Source organism: Rhinopithecus bieti, unplaced genomic scaffold, assembly GCF_001698545.2.
Source record: "Rhinopithecus bieti isolate Rb0 unplaced genomic scaffold, ASM169854v2 scaffold_4749, whole genome shotgun sequence".
NCBI lineage: Eukaryota > Metazoa > Chordata > Mammalia > Primates > Cercopithecidae > Rhinopithecus > Rhinopithecus bieti.
The window spans coordinates 201,147-224,995 of NW_016804602.1; the positions used below are offsets into that span (position 1 = coordinate 201,147).

The 23,849-nt window shown below is 33.8% G+C and overlaps 1 protein-coding gene across 1 annotated transcript in view; it reads left to right on the forward strand.

Moving 5' to 3' along the window:
- Positions 1-23,849, forward strand: part of KHDRBS2 (KH RNA binding domain containing, signal transduction associated 2) — a gene marked incomplete at its 5' end in the record, with an annotated part of 503,373 nt that overhangs the window by 134,346 nt on the left and 345,178 nt on the right. Inside the window, one exon of the mRNA XM_017869369.1 lies at positions 13,905-14,021. Within this exon, the coding sequence (XP_017724858.1) occupies positions 13,905-14,021 (117 nt within the window). The remainder of the gene's footprint in view (positions 1-13,904; positions 14,022-23,849) is intronic.

Sequence of the window (23,849 nt, forward strand, 5' to 3'; positions counted from 1 at the left end):
AGGAAAACTCCATCTCAGGAAAAAAAAAAAAAAAAAAAAGCAATTATTTATTTTAAAATGTTTCACTTGGAAATGAATTTGTATTTAGAATGTAAATTCCATAGAGCCAGTGATTTTTGTTTCATTTGATTCTATGTCCCCTAGAAAGTACCTATCACATAATGTATGCTCAGTAAGCCCCTCTTGATGGATTAATTTGTCCTTATCAAACATGAGCATATGTATTTATTTCATGAAATTATATAGAGATGGAAAACTTCTTTACAAACATCTCTAATTTGCACATGTAAGCACAGCATACAAGGGACTTATGTGATATTTAAATAAAAGATTTACTTGGAAAGCCAAGATTTCGTCTGATGCAATAATGAAAAATCTGATAGCTCCGTTATGGCTCATTTAAAGAAAGTCGAAATCCTAAAATATAAGAGTGCAGTTGTCATTAAGATGTTAGTTTTATGACTATTTGAAAGGCTATAGAAATATCTGTTAAGTATTAAAAGGGCAAAGATTTAGATAAAAATATAATTGTGCAGCCACATTTCACTGTACTGAGTGTACATTCAGTCTTGTACCTCTACAGATGATTTTATGAACTGTATAGCACTCTAGAAACATTTGTATTCAGACAATTGGATATGCTGAAAAAATTAGGGTTTGGTTTTGAGCTGTAGTTATAATTAAGATTGGGGTGTTTGTTAATGTAATAGTTTTTACTTAACAATGATATGTTAAAATAACTTTTTTTTTTTTTTTTTTTTTTTTGAGACGGAGTCTTGCTCTGCCGCCCAGGCTGGAGTGTAGTGGCCGGCTCTCAGCTCACTGCAAGCTCCGCCTCCCGGGTTCACGCCATTCTCCTGCCTCAGCCTCCAGAGTAGCTGGGACTACAGGCGCCCGCCTCGTCGCCCGGCTAGTTTTTTGTATTTTTTAGTAGAGACGGGGTTTCACCGTATTAGCCAGGATGGTCTCTATCTCCTGACCTCATGATCCGCCCGTCTCGGCCTCCCAAAGTGCTGGGATTACAGGCTTGAGCCACCGCGCCCGGCCAAATGAATCTTTTTAAGTACAAACTTGAGTTTGGAGAATGTAGCCCTAATACAGTTGCATAAATATGGCAAAGACGTGTCTTTCAACACATTTAAAGATTCTCCACACAGGATGAAATTCATTTAAAACATGACCAAATTCTCTTTAGATGTCTCTATGAAAGAAAAATGTGATTAACATACACAATAATGCGGAAACATAGTAAAGAATTGTTTATAACAGAATGAATGGTACATGAATTGTGTATGTGTTGATATTATTAAAATTCATGTTGAATCATTTTTATCAACTTTCTCATTTCTTTGTTATTTCTGTAAAACATGGATCATTCTGTAAAGTATATGATTTTAACATAGACCATGTTATTTTGAAACACCTGGGGCATATATCGATTAAGCGCACAATATATCTAATCAACAGATTTGAAAGGACCCACATTTTCATACTTAGTATAAATGGATTTTATTATCCAACTATGTATGCATTCTTCAAATTCAAGTGTTTTCTTCAGTAGAGCAATGCCAAGTGGGATTTTTGGGTCTTATAGCAGACAAGAGCAATTGTTTTTAATACTTCTGGTAGATATTTCTCTTTTAAATTTGTTTTAGTTCCTATATATATATATATATAGAGAGAGAGAGAGAGAGAGAGAGAGAGAGAAAGAGGGAGAGAGAGACACCTTTACTGTTTCATTTTGTAATGTTATACAAATTATGAGATTAAGTGTATTGTAAGGTTGGCATCTTAGCCTAGAATCATCATTTTCCTAATTGCCAAATCCAATGAATTATTTCACTTTTCTCAAACTTGAAATTACTCCCATCTATAGCCTTTGCTGTCATGATTGTTTCCAGATTTTTATAGTTCTTTATGTAGTCTTCCAATCCTCAAACTGCAGTCAGACTTTAAATTTACATTTAAAGTCAGCTTTAAAGGTAAATGTTAATCATACCACAGCCTACTTCCCACTCACCCCAAGCCCATCCCTCAATTCACACACTTCAATTGAGCTACATTGCTTTTACCTAAAGATCCGAATTTTTAACAGGGTCAATAAGTTCCTGAATATTTTTTTCTGTATCACCCCTTCAAAATGAATTACTTTCCATTTATCAAATTTGTTATGCTCTTGGGGTTTCTCACATGTTATTCCTTATGCCAGGAAAGTCCCCATCAGTGCCCTTCTCTCCTGTCCCTGCCCCAACTTCTCATACATCTTAAACGCTAGAGAAATGCTTCCTTTCCGGGGAGGGTTTCCTGCTTATTCTGGTTATACATTCCCATAGAATTCTAGACTTTGCCTTGCATATAGCTAGGCACATAATTGTCATATGATACGTATTTGCTGATTAACTGATTTATAAAAATTTTTTCCTTCTTTTTTTTAATTTTGTATTCTTCCAGAAATTATTTACCCTTCTTCCTTATTTTTTCTTCAAATATATGTGTTCCTCAAGTTTCTCGCCTGTGCTGTCCTTCTCCCTTAGCAATTTCATAACTTGAAATAGTACTCCTGTATAGAAAATTACTACATATATATTTTCATCTTAGATTTCCCTCTCAAGTTCTACCCATACATGATTGCTAGGTTTCTTCACTTGGAAGGCATCTGAAATTGAATATACTCCAATTTTTTCTCTAACATTTTTGTTCCTATATTCCGTAATTGTATTAACGGTACACTATCTTTCCAATCACCTGTGATTAGAATTTATTTTGATTACTGCTTCACACTACTCTCTTCATATTCCCTCCAACTTAATATAATAAATTGCCATGTCTTATTGAGGGTATTTCCTCAGTCTCACCTTATCTCCTTTTCTTTCTTCTGTGGTCATCATTCTGCTTCATGTTCCCATTATCATTTATTGAGCTTACACCAAACAACTTCTAGTGGGATCTGCCATCTTTAGCTTTTTCCTGCTCCACTGCATCTGTCCCATACGTTTTCCTTTTTTGGAACTTGTTCCTGTCACTGCCTTTTTCCATGCCCAGCTTCAAGCTCCCTATTCAGTGCTCTGTGCTCAACACACAAAAACACTTCCTAACTTTTCTATGTGGAAATAAATTTTGTCTTCCTTTGAATTCTCATAGCACTTAATCTGTACTTCTTCTATGGCACTATTAGTTTTTTGTTTAAACTACAATATAATTGTTTATGTACAGCCCCTTTTCCCTCAGTGGAGTTCTAAGTTTTCTGAAAGAGGTATTTATGCTTGGTTCTTTCATAAATTTACTGAGTCTCAGGTGCTAAGAAAATGTGGTTACTAGTGAGTGACTGAATTGATTTTTATATGAATTTTACATAAATATTTTATTTTATATAAATATATCTATTGAATAAAATTATATTTGTGGTAATATATTGATATTCACTTTAATGGTTAATTCTAAATCGCTCTACTTTTCTTCTCTGTTTTCTTCAATACTCATCATTGTCTATTTTGCTACATTAGAATTAGTTTTCTTTGGTAGAAACCTCTGTAAATTCCAAATGAAATTAATTTTACAGGCATAGCTTGATGTTTTTGCAGTAGAATAAAACAATGTTCTACTCTATTCTAGTAAAACTTTAGTCCCTTGCTCACCACTGTTTTTTGATGATTGCTACTATGAATACCTGAAGTGTTGTCATTTCCTCTCTATTTATACAAGAAGAATATTTTTGATCTGTGACTATGGTCCCACTTAGTGCAATCTGCTCCAAATTGCTTTAATTTGTTTTAATGGCAACAAACACAAGGATAGAGCACTGAAGTATGATTTAATGTTGAGTTCCCAAAGCACAGAACAGTCACTCTGTGAATTCCTACTGATTAAAAAAGGGATCCATTCCCAAATCAGGAATATGATGGACATGAAAGTAGCATTCCAATATTTTCAAGTGTTAAGAGAAAAGGAATTTGAGTGTCAAGGAATGAAGGAATTCAAGAACAGCTGTATCAAATGAAAAACGAAGCCTTCTCTCTGCAGGAAAGACTGGCAGGTCAGGAATTGTTCACAGGTGATGCCAGTGAGCAACACTGGCCTTGGATCACATAGCAGATACAGTTTCAGTGCCCACACAAAGTGAAATAAGTGTAGGTGGATTGCCTATCTTCTTAGAGAAAGCACAGAGTTGATGGAATTAGTTTATAAACATGTAACCAGAAAAATGCCATGTGTAAAAAAAGAAACGGTTTTTTTAATGTGAGTGTTAATGAAATAATATCATGAAGAATTTTAAAATGTATATGCCCAATATTATTGATGTGACTTAATTTTAAACTGTTCTTGGCTAAACTACCTTAAAATGTCCCTAAAATATTTTCTTAAAATGGCCTGACACTTATGATAAGCACTCGTTTTGCCACCAATTATGTTTTGTTGCTTTTCAAATCCATTGAAATACATTATTTTGGTTTATTTTACTTGTAACACAATTTAAATATTTGCTTTTAGAAAAAAAGTCAAAAATGATTAAAGTTGCCCAAAAGACTTTTTTAATAGACATGTTATTACAGAACAACTGTTTAATGACAAGCATAAATGAATTTGACTTATGCAAATTTAATTGTCTTAAAACACATGTGAATAAAATACCTGGAAATTATTTGAAGATACTTAATCCACTGAAAACACAGCTGTATTCACTCTGTTAAGCCCTAAGAATCTTAGACATTCCTAAGTTACTAAATTATTGTTAAATATTAAAGACACTGGTGTGTAGTGTTTGATTTATTTTCGGTCTTCAAAAGAGGTTTACTTTTAAGAAGAGGTTAGAACCAGTTGCTGTCTGTGAACTGATAATTCACCTGTCATGATTATGTCAACTGGTTTTGTTTGAAGGGGAACTGAGCATAGGTTGAAAATAGGTGGAAAAAATCGTATTAGAACAACTTTTGTGTTGACTAGTTTCAGTTTATCTTAAAATAAATTTCCAAGAACTAAGAACAGCATCAGAAATATGTAACCAGCTTTGTGATTACTTCTAATGCTTTATCTCACATAGAAATGGTATCTGATTTTTCATGGTTTTCCATGAAAGCCTTCTGAGCCTTTCCAGAGTGTTGTCTCCAAAAACTCCAGAAATTGTGGAAGGGATAGAATCACATAAATAGACTAAACTGTGACAGGGAAATACTTTTGAGCAAGAACAAATGGTAGATTGTACTTTTATAAATTTTACAACACACACATTAAAAGAAAGGTTGCTTACTTAAAATACTTTTATATTGTTAATGTTGCTCATAAAAGCTAACTTTCTCTCACTTTGTGAAACTCGGTTTCTGATTATACAACGTCTTCTTTCTACTGGCTCTTCATGTTCTATTTTAACAGAGTGTGTAAAAGAATTTAAGGGCATGATTCTTTTGCAGCTTCACAGTTTGGTTTCAATTTGATTATTGCTTAGAAATAAAATGACTATTGAAATAGAAGTGTTGGGAAATGTGTCACAAGAATCAAGGCAGAGAATAGAAAATTCTGAAAGTAGGTACCACATATTCTGTCAATAACCTGTCCTCAGCCAGGATTGTGTGAAATTTTCTCTTTTCATAGTCTTAAGCATTCTTGGTGGAGATACCACTTTGGATGATTTGGTATTTCTGAGTTTGATGTTTTTCTGTCATCAATAAAGGGGAAAGAAGGTTTTGTAACAGAATATGAAAGAGAAGTTCAGTGACATTTAACTCAACTTGAATTGTTCTTAATTTTTAAAGAGTTACGTAATATTTAATACATCCAAAAGAATATGTTTAACTTTCATGTGGAGTATAAAACAAAATAAAATGAATACTCTCAAACCCATAAGTTAAACTGAAGTCTAAAATATCACCCTTTGCTTTGCAATACCTTAATGTCTTTCTTTGATCATGTCCCCTATTCCCCATTCCCAGAGATTACCAAGATCATGGATTTTGTGTTTATTATTAGCCCTGTCATTTAAGAAATATGTTTACTACATAGGCATGTGTTCATAGTAGAATATTATTTAATTTTACTTGTTTATGAATTTTATATAAAGTGTTATAGGTGTAGATGAATTATCAGTCAAATTTTATTTCTAGGATTAATGAAATTTTATATAGTTATGAGTAATTCATATTTACTGCTCTGTAATACTTCACAGCTAATATGTCACAATTTATTTATTTGTACCTGTCAGGATTCTGACAGGCAAACAGAAGCCACTCTATATTTAACAGTTATAACCCACAATTCAAGACTAATATAACTGTGGGAAGCGATGAGGGAAGGGTCTTCGGGAAAGTTCCACCAACAGGCCGTAAAGATTGGAGCCTAAAGCCTCAGAGCACAGGGGTGAAACCAGAGCTCCAGGATATTCTGTGAAGCCTGTCATGATCACAGAGTGGAAGTTTGGGGAAATATTTGCAAAACTTGCCAAGACCAAGAACTGGGAATTTGTGGACAGGTCTGTGTGGCTGCCGCATCCATGGAGTGAACACTCACATAGAAGTCAGCAGAGCACCACGTCTGATCTCTATGACTTGCCGAGAATAATGGACTCCAATTCATGTCCACCTTCCAAATCTGATGCAACTTCTTGATATTGACAAACCCACCACAGAAGTAAACCTCCATGGAAAGGGATCTGAAAAGTTGTTTTGAGACATAAAAATGCTGGTTATGGTGTGGAGCTGACAACAACTATTCTTGAATTGATCATCGTTTTTCCCCATTATTTTTACTCTTGAAAGGATTGAGACTGAATACTCTTGTACATGTGCCAAGATTTCTCTGGATTTTATATCTAGGAATGAGATTGCTGAGGCATAAAGTAAATGGATTTACAGATTGACAAGACACTGCCACTATGGTTGTATCCATTTACACTCCCACAGGCGTGTATATAAGTACATGTTTCTCCACACTCTGGCCAATGCTTGATGTCTAACCTCTTTATTGTCATAGACCTCTTATATAGTGTGTGTAAAATTGTATGTCATCATGGTCTTAAATTTGATTCGTTTAAATTATAATGCGATTGAATTTCTCATAAGATTTTTCCATTCCCATTCCTCCTTCAATGACATATTTATGACTTTATCCTTTATCTATTAAAGTATTTTTCTTTTCCTTAGTTCTATGTTTGTTTTTATAAACTACTGCTTTAACGGTAACATGTAATGTCAACCATCTTCAGCTTTATGATTTATATTTTCATCTACTTTGTGGTGTATTTTCACAAGCAGATATTCTTAATTTTAATCAAACTTTTATTTTACAGTTATTGTATTTTGTTATTTTAAAATATTAGAAAATGTTCTTCTATAAGTTCTAAAGTTTTACATTTCACATCTAAGTCTATAAACCTTCTAGAATTTAGTTTTTCTGTTATGATGTAGGAATTAATTTTATTTCTCTTACTATGGATAGCCTATTATGCTGTATATTAGGTAGTTCCTTCTTTCCTTAGTATTTTAGTTTCCTATTGCTTCTGTAACAGTCACCACAAACTTAAACTTCATGGCTTAAAACAAATCAAATTCATTATTTTACGGTTGTGGAGGTCAGAAGTCTGAAATGATTTCTTTGAAGCTAAAATCCAGGTGTCTGCAAGGTTGCATTCCTTCAAGAGGCTCTAGGGGAGAATCTGCTCCCTGACATTTCCACCTAATAGAAGCTGCCTTCATGCTTTGGCTCATGGTCTCCTTCCATCTTCAAAGCCAGCAATCTCATCACACGAGCCTGTGCTATTGCCATCACATCTCCTTCTCTGACCCTGCTGCCTCTCTCTTTCTTTTAAAAAGACATTGGGCACAGCTGGTTAATCCAGGATAATCCCCCATCTCAAGATCTCTAATTTAATCACACCCATGTAGTATCTTATGTAGAATAACATATTTACAGATTCTTGGTATTAGGACATGGACATCTTTAGGGGACCATTGTTCACTCAAAGATCTGTAACACTACCTCTGTAAAATGTCATTCTAACATACACAGGAGTCTGTTAATGGATTCTGGATTCCATTGCTCTATTTGTCTATCTGTGCCCCAGGACTGGATGCTTCATACTATCATAATTAACACAGCTTTATGATGAATCTTGATATGTGAAAGGAATAACTCTTGACTTGTTCTTTTGCTTCTGAATGGTTTTGACTGTTCTTGTGCTTTCACTTTTTCAAACAAATTTTAGAACCAATTAATAAGTTGATCCAAACCCTATAGTGATTGTAATTAGAATTGCAGATGAAATTTAGAAGACTAGAAATCTATATGCCATTGAGAGTTCCTATTTATGAACACAATATCTGTCAACAAAATGTGTTTTATACATGTTCTGTAAAGGTTTGAACATCTGTGGCTAAATTTATTTCTAGAAAATCTAGTTTTTAAAATTCCTGTTATAAATGGTATCTCCTTTTTTAAAAAAACATTTTCTAATTATGTGCTGCTGGCATACAAAAATACAATTAACCTTTTCTGTATAACAGCACTTTGCTAAGCTCTCTTACTAGTTCTAATACTTTTATGAAAATACTTTGTTTTCTATGTATATAATTATATAAATGGCATATATTTTTTTAACTTTCTGATATTTATAATACTTGTCTTAGTAGATGGTTTGAGTCACTGGTGCTGAATAAAGTGTTAAAAGCCATCTTTCTTGTTTATGATTTTTTAATCGGTAAGTCACTATTCTATGATTATGAGTAGAGCCTTCTATTTACTGATGATGCTTCCTTTATTTTTCAGATGATGTGAGTGTTTCTATTAATGATTAAGTTTAAACTATCAAATCATTTTTCCAAACAAATAAAATGCTGACCTTTTTCTCCATTAATTTGTTAATGAGTAAATTACAATTAAGAATTACAAATTTTAAAATACTTGTATAACAATGATAAATACGACTCAATCATGATGTATTTTGTACATACAACAGGCCTTAGCTATGCTACTATTTTGCCAAGTGGGTTTTTTCATTTTATTTTTTCTTTTTTCTTTAATGAGTGGCTTTGGTCTGTATATTTCCTTTTCTGATTTGGTTTTGGTATGAAGGTTATATTCTCCTGTTGAGTTATTGGATATTTCTCCATTTTTTTCCTCTGGTGCATAGATTGGAATGATATATTTCCTATAAGTCTAAAGAGGTCCCTTTGTGCAACTAATGGGACTGGTATTTCTTTGTAGTACATTTCATTATGATTTTATGCTGATTTTATTTTTTAATACATTTTATTGTATATATTTAAGGTATACAACATGATGTTATGGGATACATATAGAGAGCAAAATGTTTACTGTAGTGAAGCAAACTGATATATCCATCATCTCACAGTTACCCTTTTTTTTTTTTTTTTTTCAGTTTTTTGGCAAGTGCAGCCAAAGTCTACTTATTTAGGATGAAATCCAAATACAGAACAATTTTATTACCTATAGTCTACATGGTGTACACCAGGGGTCCCCAATCCCTGGGGTGCAGACGTGTACTGGTCTGTGACCTGTTAAGAACCAGGCCGCATAGCAGGAGGTGAGCAGCTAGCAAGCCAGCATTAACGCCTGAGTTCTGCCTCCTGTCAGATCAACCCTGGCATTAGATTCTCACAGAAGTGGAACCCTATTGTGAACTGTGCATGCCAGGGATCTAGCCTGTGTGTTCCTTATGAGAATCTAATGCCAGATGATCTGAGGTGGACAGTTCTATTTCAAAACACTCCCACCCTCCTCCACCCCCACCAGTGGAAAAATTGTCTTCCATGTAACTGGTCCCTGGTCTTTTGACTTTTTTGAAACAGCCATCCTGATAAGTGTGAAGTGGTATCTCATAGTGGTTTTGATTTGCATTTTCTTGATTAATGATGTTGAGCATCTTTTCATATACCTGTTGTTTATTTTTATGATTTCTTTTATTAAGTGTCTATTTAGATCTTTTGCCCATTTTTAAATCTGTTTTTCTGCCATTGAATTTTCTTAATTCATTATAAATTTTGAATAATAACCCCTTAGTAGATGTGTGCTTTGCAAATATTTTTTTTCCCAATCCCAGGGGCTGTTGTTTCAGTTTGGTGATTGTTTCCTTTACTGTGAAGGGGCTTTTTAGTTTAATGTAGTCCCGTTTATTTGTTTTTGCTTTTGTGGCTTAACCTTTTGGTATGACATCCAAAAATTCTTTACCAAGGCCAACCTTCAGAGGTTTTGAACCTATGTTTTCTCAGAAATAAATCTAAACATATACAGTAGACTGATTTTTTTTACAAGGGCACCAATAGAACACAATGAGGAAAGGACCATCTTTGCAATAAATTGTGCTAAAAAAAAAAAAAAAAAAAAGCTGGATTTCTATATGCAAAAGAATGAAATTGGACCTTTATCATATATCATATGCAAAAATTAACCCAAAATGGATGAGACCTAAATGTAATAACAGAAACTATGATGCTATTTCAAAATATTTTACATGAGTTTTATTCTTTCATTTTGTTTTCACATTCTCAATTGAAATGCTATTTGCATATAATGAAATAATAGTTCCTAAGAGTGCAGCCTGATAAATTTTAATAAAAGTACACCTCTACCTCCAACAAATATAGAGCAATTCTGTCACCCCAGATGTTTCCTTCATGCCATTTTCCAGCCAGTTGAACACCAGGCTGTGTTCCCAGCATACAACCAGTTTTATAACTCTAACACCATATATTATTTTTGCTGCTAGAATTTTGTAATAGTGGAATCTAACATGATGTATTCTTTTATATCTGGCTTCTCAAATGTCTGTTAGATACATCCAGGTTGTTGTGTCCATCAGTGGCTAGTTCCTTTCTGTTTATGTATAAACTCGTTTGTCCGTTCTTCTAGGATGAGCACTTGTTTACATTTGGCTTAATGTTGGTTGTGAATAAAATGTCATGAGCATTCACGTACAAGTTGTTTTTATGAACATATGTTTTTAATTCCCTTGGATAAATACTTAGCAGTTGAATTACTGGATCATAGTGGAACTGTATGTTTAATTTTATAAATAACTGCCAAATCTTAAAATGATACTACTGTATCATTTTAAACTGCCAACAGCAATTGCACTAGTAATTCCACATCTTCTTCAGCATATACCATGAGTTTGCTTTTAGTTTTAGCCATTCTGAGGTATGTGTATATGTGTGTGTGTGATTTACCATTGATTTGATGGAATTCTTTATAGATTATAGGTATTAGTCATTTTTCAGAAGTAAGGAGTGTTTTCTCTCAGTCTGTGGCTTATCTATTCAATTTTTAAATGAGTGTTTGCATCAGAAGGAATTTTTTTTTCTCACTTTTTTTTTTTTTTTTTTTTTTTACTTTAAGTTCTGGGATACATGTGCAGAATCTGCAGGTTTGTTACACAGGTGTATGTATACACATGCCATGGTGGTTTGCTGCACCCCTCAACCCATCAACTCCATTAGGCATTTCTCCTAATGATATTCCTCCCCTTACCCCCACAGGCCCTGGTATGTGATGGTCCCCTCCCTGTTCCATGTGTTCTCATTGTTCAGCTCCCACTTATGAGTGAGAGCATGCAGTGTTTGGTTTTCTGTTCCTATGTTAGTTTGCTGAGAATGATGGTTTCCAGCTTCAACCATGTCCCTGCAAAGGACATGAACTCATCCTTTTTTATGGCTGTATAGCATTCCATGGTATATATGTGCTGCCATATTTTCTTTATCCAGTCTCTCATTGATGGGCATTTGGGTTGGTTCCAAGTCTTTTCTATTGTAAATAGTGCTTCAGTAAACATATGTGTGCATGTGTCTTTATAGTAGAATGCTTTGTAGTCTTTTGGGTGTATACCCAGTAATGGGATTGCTGGGTCAAGTGGTATATCTGGTTCTAGATCCTTGCGGAATCACCACACTGTCTTCCACAATGGTTGAGCTAATTCACACTCCCACCAACAGTGTAAAAGCTTTCCTATTTCTTCACAGTCTCACCAACATCTGTTGTTTCCTGACTTTTTAATAATTGCCATTCTAACTGGCATAAGATGGTACTATCATCAGAGTGAACAGGCAACCTACAGAACGAGAGAACATTTTTGCAATCTACCTATCTGACAAGGTTCTAATATCCAGAATCTACAACGGATATAAAAGACCAATTTACAAGAAAAAAGAAATATCATCAAAAAATGGGTGAAGTATATGAGCAGACACTTCTCAAAAAATCACATTTATGCAACCAACAAACATATGAAAAAAAGCTCATCATCACTGGTCATTAGGGATTTTTTGTTTTAGTGTTCTTTGCTTCCTCATTAAGTAATCTCTTCCTAGCCTAGGTTCACAAAGGTTTTTCTAATGCTTTCTTCTTATAATCTTTATAATTTTAGTTGTCACATATAGTTCTATGATCGATCTCAAAATAAGGTTTGCCTAAGTGTGAAAGTGGTCATGAAAGGTTGTTTTTTGTTTCCTTTTTTGTTTTGTTTTGTTCTTTTTCATACAGATATTCAACTGTTTCAGTACCATTTGTTGAAAACACTTTATTTCTCAAATTTGGTTGCTTTGGCACTTTTGATGAAAATAAATCAACCACCTATGTATAGTCTTTTTGGGCATTATACTATCCCATATCTATTTACCTATGCATACAACAATCCATACTCCAGTACAAAATTGAATAAATGTGGTAAGAACAGACATCTGTCTTTTTATCCTGGACTTGGGAAAAAAAACCTGAGTGTTATATCATTAACTGTGGTGTATTTCTTACTGAGGGATTATGGCGAAAGAAAGAAAGGAAGAAAGGGAAGAAGAAAGGAAGGAAGGAAGGAAGGAAGGAAGGAAGGAAGGAAGGAAGGAAGGAAGGAAGGAAGGAAGGAAGGAGGGAGGGAGGGAGGGAGGAGGAAGGAAGGAAGGAAGGAGAGAAAGAAAAGAAGGAGAAAAGAAAAGAATAGAATAGAATAGAAAAGAAAAGAAAAGAAAGGAGGGAGGGAGGGGAAAATCTCTGATATAGAAAGCAATTTTACTTAGTCATGCTTATCATTGTTCTTTGTGTTCCCAAGACAGTTTTTGGTGCATTCTATGTTCTTTGTATTTTTTAATTTATTCAACGAATTATGGCACAAATTATTACCTTGGTCATTCAGTTTGGTAGTGTTCCTTTAGTAGCTAACATAAATGCTTTCATAACTGCTCTTAGTTCACTTGCTCTTATTCATGTTTCAAGATGATTAAGCAAATTGTGTGGAACCCCAGAATTTTTCATTTAAACAAAGTGTTTTGTGTATATGCTTTATAAGTACTGTTTTTAAACTTTTATGTGCTCACATCCTTTATTTACTAATCCTAAAGCAACTGTTTAATAGAGGCAATGTAAGATTGAAGAATAATTGAGTCCCTTTATTCCTGATTATGAAAGTTGTAATAGAAAGTTGTGGACACCAGACAATGCCTAACAAACTTGAATACCAAATTTCATTTTAGATATCAATTTTAAAATATTGATTGCAAACTTTTATAATTTTGCAGGTTTATAGACTTATGTTAAAATCACCTCTTATTTCAATAATATAATTTGAGAGAAGAAGCCTTTAGAAATTCTGTAAACCAGCATGATTCTCCTTGATTTCTTTCCTTAATAAATGATTCATTTGATTATATATGTAAATGATATTTTCAACATACTTTTGACTTAGGCATTGTTTTAAGAAGAGATACAGCTTTTAAAATGAGTGTTAGATTAGATATCTGAAATAGTTTGCGGTGTGTGTGTGTGTGTGTGTGTGTGTGTGTGTGTGTGTGTGTTTATGGCATGACTCTCTTCTCAGTGGTAAAGTTTGAAAAACCTACAACCCATCAATTATTCTTGGTGCAAATAATCACTTTATTGTACCTTAAAACAGACATTCTATTGATTTTGTTTCCTAGTTCAATTTTGTGGGGAAATTGCTTGGACCAAGAGGAAATTCCTTGAAGAGGCTACAGGAAGAAACAGGTGCTAAAATGTCTATCCTGGGCAAAGGATCAATGAGAGATAAAGCTAAGGTACTGAACTTTGAATCTGATATTTAACACATTCAGGAGGTTATCTATAATGCTGATGGCCAAATTTACAAGCACGCCTGAACTGCTCTTTCACCATTTCCTGTGATTTCTGTCTCCTGGCATCACCCTGTGTCACTTTCTGCTATCTCTGCTGTCTTCCTAAAAATCAATTATTGGCCTCCCTTCTTTTTCTTTTCAGAGTGTATATTCTGGATTTTCATTTTCTTTAGTCCTTTGTATAGGTTGCCATCAAATCTTTTCACTTTTTCTGTGTCCTCTGTAGGATGTTTCTATATGTCTGTGTTCATTTTCTTTAATTCCCTGGCTGGTTCTTTTTTCTTTCTTCAATCATATCACCTAATCACATCCATTGTATCATTCTCTTATTTTATCTCTCTGCTCTATTTCACTTTGGTCCTCTTATCTGAAGCAATTTCAAATACTTATCTGCAAATCTAAAAGAATCCTGCTTATTTCTTGAAATGTTTCAATGATATTAAACAACTCACCTGACCTGCAAATGAACAATAAGCTAAGAGATATACGAATTTGATGTTTGAAATAATTTATTTCACATCTGAACTACATTATTTCTTATTTTATAAAGTGTTAGCAATTTTCTCAGTGTTAGAATTCAGCGTTTGGGAGAAATGACAATTTGTAGAGATTTATTCCAAAAGGATCTTTGAGAATTCACTGGGAAAGGCTGGATGTGTTTGGTAATATCATTTGACCAGGCCACACTCTTATGACTTGGTAATGTTATTATGGAGAATGAAATGTTCAAATATTTATTTTTGACTGTAAGAATCCTTAGAAAATTGCTCAGGAGTCCTGTATCTGTGTTAATGAGACATATTAAATGAGGAAATTTATAGGGTGAAATGTCACTGAACTGGTGAATATAGCATACATAAAGTATCTTTACTGTAATAAGTCTACATTAGGAGTTTGGGCAAAACTCTCTATTTGAGCGCTTTCTCAGAATGGTTCAATAGTCAACTGTAGAAAGGCATGGAAGGAATGATTTTTGCTAGCCCTTTCTTTGGGATAACTTTTGATTACTCTATACTGTGTACAATTTCAGCAACAACTACATTCTTGCCAACCCTCCTGCCTCTAGATTCTTTGACTACACTTAAAATAAATATTGTAAGTATTTAAGAGGTGAGCGCACCAGCATCTAGACATGAGATAAGCTTTTGTCTCTGCCACAAGTTTAGATTTTCTTTATATAGGAGGAGAAAATGACACATAATAATCTATGACTGTACTTTCATCTATTCTTTAATATTGTTTTTGTTATGAATTTCCCAAATACTTCATGCTCTTATATTATAAATTTCATATTGTGTGTTCTTGTAGTCTCGCACATTCTTTAAGATTTAAGTTTGTCATCATCTCCCCAGCATGGCTTCCCTGAAGTCCTAAGTCCTCTTTTATCACTTAACACATTTTACTGTATCTGTTTATCTCCAGGATGGAGAACTGTTCTAGTTAGCTTTGCACATGCAGAATCTCCATGTGATATTTCTGTATCTTTTAAAACAGATGGATGCCTATTTTCTATTCTCATATATTTGTACATTTTTTTCTGTTCATAAAGTTTTAAACTAGATTTCTTTTTCCCTATAAGCATGTTAGCTACCAGCAAAAGTATTGGAAAATCCAATAGGAAACAAATTTGCTTCTATTAAGATTCCATTAGGTTTAATTTACTCATGTTACCTGTTACTTACAATTCAATTTCTTAATACTCTTTGCATGATCCATCATGTTGGACTATGATTTGAGTGTTTTCACTTTTTACCAAATTAAATAAAATAAACATATTAAATAATAATGATATATTGCATTGCGAAATATTTTTTAGACTCTAGATAAGGCCTTTTTATCATTCTTTTGTTGTTGTTGTTGTTCCACTTGCTTGCTTTTGAATGATAAGGTCTTAACTTTCTAAAGTATTGGACACCTAGCTGAAATAAAATCACAGACATGGATATGAAAAATTTACCTTAGTAAACACTTGATTAAAATAAAAAATAAATCCTTGGTAAATTATTGATTATGATGCTGTTATTTTGCCTCTTTGCATCAGGACATGAACAGGAAAGGAGATTTTACATACTTTTTTTCTAATTATTAAATCACATCAGATTGTGCAACAAAAGTGTGTATGTGTGCATACATGCAACCATACAAGCTGGTGTATATTCATGCTTTAATTGAACATATTTTGTGTAATTGAACATATTTTGTGTAATTCACAGTTCTAGTTTATATTAATGAATACAAGGTTTTACTGTCTTAGAGTTTACATTCCAACGGGAAAGACAGATAATAAATACATGAATAAATTTTATAATTTTAAGAATTGATAACTTTTATGGATTTAAATGAAACAGAAGGAGGGAACAGAGGTTAGTTGTGATGGGAGCAAATTTTGGTACAGTGATGAGTTAGAAAGAACACTGGAAGATGAGAACGAGCCAAACAGAAATATCAGAAAGGAGAGAGAATGCCAAGTGTGAAAGCCCTGAGGGAGAATCTGTACTTTATGTATAACCATAGCTATATCTAAAACTATTATAACAACTATAGCCATATCTTCATTTAATAACTATACTTATTGCCCTTTGGCTACCATCTGATTTCTTTATAGTAAAACTCCCAAAAAGTTATTTGCGATCACTGGCTCACTTTCATTCTTTATCGTTCCCCTCCTCAGCTCTGTGACTGGATCCTCCTGTTCCAGACCTCCAAGCCCAGACTTAGTCTTCAGATTTCTTTTTTTCCTTCGTGCTCTTATAGCACCAATGTGCTCTGAACCTCAAATTTATGTCCAGCCTCCAGTCTCCCACTTAAGTGCTAGATTCTAAATTTATATATTTACCTACTCAACATGTCAATGTGCATGTAACAGGCATTGAAATGTAATATGTCCAAGGACACACATATACATACACACAAATATGTATGGGTATGTAAGTTGACAAGGACTCTCCTTGACCAAACTTTAGTCAGGCCTCTCACAACCCTCTTCTCAACTTTGCCTGACTTTACAAAGATTAGCCATGTTTAAAATTTAGATCAGCAAGTATTAAGAAGTTCAACATGCAACTGCCAATCTTTTTATCCAACAGAAAAACTAAATAACCGAAGCCACATGAGGGGCTCCTTGTGTGCTTTACAAGGCCTGGGCCAGCACTCCTCTCTGTGGTTTCACAGATAGGTGACTTTGCAGAATATACTGTTTAACAACATGTTTGCTTCACCTTTATAAGACATGATAATGCAGATTGCTTGTCTATGTTGGGTATGCTGCTAAGGTACTACACGATGTATGTCTTTTTTTTCTTTTTCTTTTCTCTCTCTCTTTTTTTTTTTTTTTTTTGACAGTGTCTCATTCTGTTGCCCAGGCTGGAGTGCAATGGTACTATTGTGGTGTGATCACAGCTCACTGCAACTTTGACCCACCGCCAGGCTCAAGGCTTGAGCGATATTTCCACTTCAGCCTCCCAAGTATCTGGGACTGCAGGTGAACGCCACCAGACCTGGCTAATTTTATTTTATTTTTCGTAGAGATGGAGTCTCATTTTGTTGCCCAGGCTGGTCCTGAACTCCTGGATTCAAGTGATCCTCCTGCCTCAGCCTGCCAGAGTGCTGGGAGTATAGATGTGAGCCACTCTGCCTGGTCCAATACAAAGTGTGTCTTGAACTTGGTCTTTACTTCATGATAAAAGAAGATATTTGGTTGTGTAAGTCAGGGAAAAAAATCAAAAATATTTATTTCATATCTACTATTAGTTCAAGAGTAGATTCAATATTATGCTATATAAAAAGTATTAGACATGAGTCAAGGCCTCACAAAGCTTGATATTTAATTAAATATATTGACCAGTGTAACTTTTTTTTTTTCAAAAAAGTTAAGAAAATAACAGTCATTTGGATTAGTAGGTAGATAGAATGACAAACTCATTTCGTTTTGTTTTTGTGGTCTAATAATACTTCTTAATCCTTACATAAGAAAATACGAAGTATTAAGATTTGTTTCCGGATCATTATAAAGTTAACTGCGTCATATAGAAAATAATTCTAGTGGTATCTAATAAGACTATTCAAGTTTAATGTTTTTTTGTGTGTGTGTTATCTTGTGTTGGGGAAAATTACTTTTGTTTAGTTATACCTAGCCAATAACTCTGTAAGCAGAAAAAGAAAACAAAACAGAGTAAAATATAGTAATACTCAAGGTAGCACCAGTAGCAAAATCCTACCATACAGTCATGATTTCTTTCCCATATTGGTCAGATCCCACAACATATGAACTCACATCCTACTTAAGACCAGCCAGAAATGCTTTCACAGAAGCTACATTTTAAATTGTGAGAAGAAAAAGTATTCTTAGAGAAATCTAGAAAGGAAAATATACAGTATGTATGCAATATTTCAAAATACCTCAGGAAATTAACTAGCAGTTTAGAAAGTTCTTTAAAGCCTAAGTCTTCATACACCATATGGCCAGCTGGTTCTAAACAACCACACAGCTGCTGGTTTCACTGGCAGTTGCTTCTGAGCAATCTTCAGGGTAACTTACTGTAGCTTCAGATAGAGTGTTGCTATTTTTGGTGGTGTTGATGGCAAAGACTGGTGAAGGAGAACAGAGGAAGCAGTGGTTCTACAAGCTTATTTTTGAAAACGGTGGCAAACGAACATATTATCTCTAAGAGAAAGAGCTAGAGAAGTTATAGAAAATCAGACAACGGCTGAAAACACCCAGACAAGAGTAAGGAAAATAGGAAAGCTTGAAAGCAAATTTCTTAGACTAACCTATTGTCCTTAAATGGAAATCACAAATGGACATGTTGTGAATAAATAATGTTGTAATGCCAGGTATTTTGGCATTTCTGTTAATAAGCTTGGCTGAAATTACGAAATGGGGTATTAAAGCAGTCTCATGATTATATGTTAAAAGTACAGTGCTGTTTGGTGGACTTTTATTTGAAAAATATGTAATACTTCTCAAGGCAAGCTTTTCTGTCTTTGATGCAGTAATAACATGCAGTTTCTATTTTAGAATATTGCTTCTGCATTTTGTGATGACTACTTTAGTAAATTCTTTCTGATTTCATGGCAAATTGATTTTCATCAACAATAAAATCAACAAAAAGCCTTCAAAGAGATGTGGCTGCCTAGTGGGCAATATGGGTGTGAACCTAGCAACAGCCGTCTCTCATCTGGCTTCTGGGCTCTGCCTAACATCAAACAGCGTGATAGTCTCTCAAATCCTGAAGGAGTGAAGTTATGCTCACTGCTTGTCAGTCAGACTGTGTTACATACACTCCTGTTTCAACGTTTTAATATCTTGAACACCAAAGCAGTTTATAATCCTACAAAATCAAGAGCCCAGACACCCTGACTTTCATTTTAGCTGTGCCTCTAATGAACTGCACAGCAGATCAACAACATTTCTTTCTCAACTGGCCTTCTGAAGAAAAGAATGGCTAACTCATTTTGATTTCCAGCACAGTTAAAGGAATCCGCATAATAACTTGCTTAAATATCATTTGTGTTTGTGAAACATAAGCAGAATATTATAAAATACAGATACTTGGAGTTTTGTTTATATTTGATTCAATCAACTTTTCCGTTTCTCTGATTTGAATTTTAGAGCAGGAGTAACAGACTGAAAGATCCCACCTGAACCAATGTTTCTTATGATAAAAAACATTGTGTTAAAATATATATATTTGTGGGAATACAGTGAAACTTATGTTGCAATGTTGAACCAATAGATTATTTCAGTATGTGTTATATTTGGAATATACATGACCAAATAATTAAACTAATTAGGTTTGAGTTGAAGAGTGAAATATATCATTATATTTGTGAGACAATTTTTCAAATTAGCATCTTCATCTTTTGATGTATGAATAATTTATCATTCAGTGTAGTGTAGTGTGCCTGTGACCTTAGAATGAAAAAAAAAAAAGCCATAAAGTTATCTGGGCTCTATTTCTTCATAAGCTTCAATGACAGAGTATGAGGTATGAATTTTGAATCAAAGTTATGTATTATCTTAAATCATTAATTTCCTCTCTTCTGATTTTATTCACATCTAGACAAATTCCTTTTAATTTTTATAATTAAGACCTGCTCCTTGGAAACTTTCAGGGACCTAATGTCACAGCCATAAACCAAGTTTCATATGCAGAAAACATTTTATTAATGCTACTTGTATAGTAGCTTGTCCTCATTGTCACTTGTCACTCATTATTTGTACTGTGCTCTTATTTCCCTAGAAGAGTGAAATGAGGGAATCACAGAATCAGGGTCTCTCCTACCATATTGCAAGACATTTTTATTTATTAAGCTATTAAAAAAGAATGTATGAAAATGGAAATTTTTAGGCATTTTACATTTTATAAACCAGAATTATAATGATGTAGTTCCTTTCTACCACTGAGGATGGTCTATTACTTTTGGTCATAAGCTTTACTGCTGATCTGAATTTTTTCTCTTGCTGCCTAGGCTAGAGCGAAGTGGCATGAACTCGGCTCACTGCAACCTCCACCTCGTGGGTTCAAGCGATTCTCCTGCCTCAGACTTCTAAGTAGCTGGGATTACAGGCGCCCACGACCATGCCCTGATAATTTTCATATACTTAGTAGAGATGGGGTTTCGCCATGTGGGCCAGGCTGGTTTTGAACTCTTGATCTCGGGTGATCCGCCCGCCTCAGCCTCAGAAAGAGCTGGGATTACAAGTGTGAGCCACTGTGCTCAGCCTAAAAATGTTATAGTAAAAGTACAAATGCAATATAACCAATATATATAACCAAAACATAAAATATTCTGGAGAATATTTTAAATTTCACATTCTGTGGAACTTTTGAAAATGGCTGCAAATTATTTGACATTTCTCTTAGAGAGAGATGAATAGGGTCCAGTTCTCTTCCCCTTGAATCTGAATAGTTTCAGTGACTTGCTTTTAACCAATAGAATGCAGAGAGTAATGGTGGTTCGTGATTTTCGGGGCTACATTGAAAGAAGCTGTGCACCTTCTTTCTCATTTGCAGAAACACTCTCTTGGAATTTAAAGCTGCCTTGCAAAGATTCTGAAAATCCTGATGCTGCTTACTGTGAAGAAAGCCAAAATTACATCGAAAGGCCATGTATAGGTGCCAGTGGGCAGTCCTACTTCAGTCCAGCCTTTGAGTCATCTTAGTGCAGGGTTTACACATGCAAGTAAAGAATTCACCAAATGATTCCAGTCCTTAGCCATTTGAGTGATCAGCTGCTCAAGTCTTCCTATCCATGGCCCAAAAAATCCTGGAGCAGAGATGCAAGCTATATTCATGGTACACTACCTAAATTTCTGACCCACAGAAACCATGTACATAATAATAATATTAAAATCATTATTTTAGACCACTAAATGTATCATGGTTAGTTATGCAACAATAAATAACTTGAACACACTACTACTACTTTATATGTAAAATTATATTCTCTTTTTGCGTTTCTGCTGCCTTCTAATGGCGATAAGCACAGATTGATCATTTCTAGAGGGGTGTGTGCATGCATGCGTGTGCATGCGTGCATGTGTGTGTGTTGGGTGTTTGTTTTTAGTTTAGTTTTGTTCTGTTTTGTATTTTATTGTATTGTATTTACAACTCATTTTGAATTTGCCTCTCCCACCATCAAATAATTGAAGCGCATGTCAACATTTTATTTAAAACTTGTCAAAGAAAAGGCTGCCAAGAGAAGGAATTTAAACATTTCTTCTTGGTAGAGACATTTTATGAGATACTAGACATCAAAAATAGAAAGCTCTAGTTTTAAAAGCATTAGGTTAGTCATAAAGCTGGTTTAAAGTCTTTCTGTTTTTGGATGTCTGATTTAATGTCACAAGACTCAAGGTTAATTGGGCAGGTGATTCCAATTTCTCTGTAAGTCTTCTTAATTTTACTACAACTTCACAAAGCCAGTGTTCTAGCATTTTATCAGAGATGCTAGATGGATCCCAAAAGGGAAAGTAAATGGCACCACACAGAAAGTACTTCCTCAGACCAAGACTGGGAGAGTTTTTATTACTTAGTCCCTCCTTTTGAACATTTTAGATTGTTGAAGATTTGTCTTGGTCAACAAAATGTTCAATATGATGTTTTTGTGGGGGAGACTGTTAACTGAGTTTGTTATGTCATTAGTCATTTCTCACATTTTATTGAAGGAAGAATTTAGGTATGAGATCAGTTTATGCAACACCTAGACCAAGATTACTGGGAATATATGTACCCATTGACATGATTTACTTAGATCAGATTGTTATATTAGAGAAAAATGAGAGAATCCAAAGGCAATTTTGTTTAGAAAGATGTTTTTGTATTCTATTAATATATACACATATATATATTTAGTACCACATACATATTATGTAGCAGATAATCTCTCTCTCCATACATCATACATATATATGAATTTTGAATGAAATTCAAAATTATATGAAATTATTTATATATAATGTATAATATTATATATTATATATGTATAACATAATATACATTATGTATCATGTATATGTATAATATATTGTATATGTATAATCTAATATGCATATATAATATATATGTATAATCCAATATATAAATATATAATTATATAACTGCATATATATATATATCTGCTGTCCTCTAATGGTGATCAGTGCAGACTGGTAATTTCTAGAGGGGTGTGTATGTGTGCATGCGCATGTGTGTGTGTATGTTTGCCTGTGTATCTATATAGATATATACATGTTATTTTATTTAATAGAAAGCACTGATTAACACATAAAACACCCATAGTTGTATAGCAAACAAATCTAGAGCATGTATAATTTCTCAAGTTCTGCATTGCATATTTTACTTTTTAAAAATATTAAAATTTACTTAATTTTTATACTAGATTCTGTCTTTGCTTTGCCTACAAATTCAGTCACCAAAGCAAAGACCCATATTAATAAGTTACTGTTTTAATAAAATTGAATATTAGAAATAACATTTACTTAAATAGCTTTATTTTGCTTGTTGTAACATATAATACATTATTAATTAATGGGTAATTTTAATGTCAAACCCTGTGGGAATGGTTATTGAAAAGCAAAATAATAATGATATTTAATCTCATAGAAAATCTTCAGTGCAAAGGTGGTTGTTGTTATTATTTGTATGTTTTAGAATGATTCCATTAAATGTTTATTTTAATAGTTGAAACGACCCCAATATAAGCCATTTTTTTTAAAGAGAAACTTGGACAACTTGTTCTAGTACAGCTTGGGGAATTTGGAGGTACAGTTAAGAGGATAATGGGCCCAGAGTGGGAATGTTAATGAGAAAAATTCTGCACTTAACTCAAGTGCATCATCAGCACTAATTTAGATTCTGAATTTCATTAGTTGCAGTGATGTTTATTTGACAGTGTTCTATTTTCTTATTGTTTTTTTAAGTTCACAAGTCATTCAAAAGTTGAATAGTAATCTATTTTTATCAGTCATAAATATCTGAATCATTCCTTAGTTGAACAGAGTTATCATGAATGCTTGAAAATTTGTTTGGGCTCTTCACAATCATTGTTAAACAGCAGAAAACTGTTTTCTGGCTTTAGTTAATGACACTAAACAGAACTCAAAGAAAAACCAAAAAAGAAAAAAAAAAATCCAGCAGCTTCTCAATCTAATCAATAACAACACTGCAGAGTTTACTTTTGTTTTCTGGGTGTATGGGTTCACCAAGAGGGAAGTCAAAAACACTGAGGAAAATGAAATGCCAAGGATACAAATACAAATTTACATAT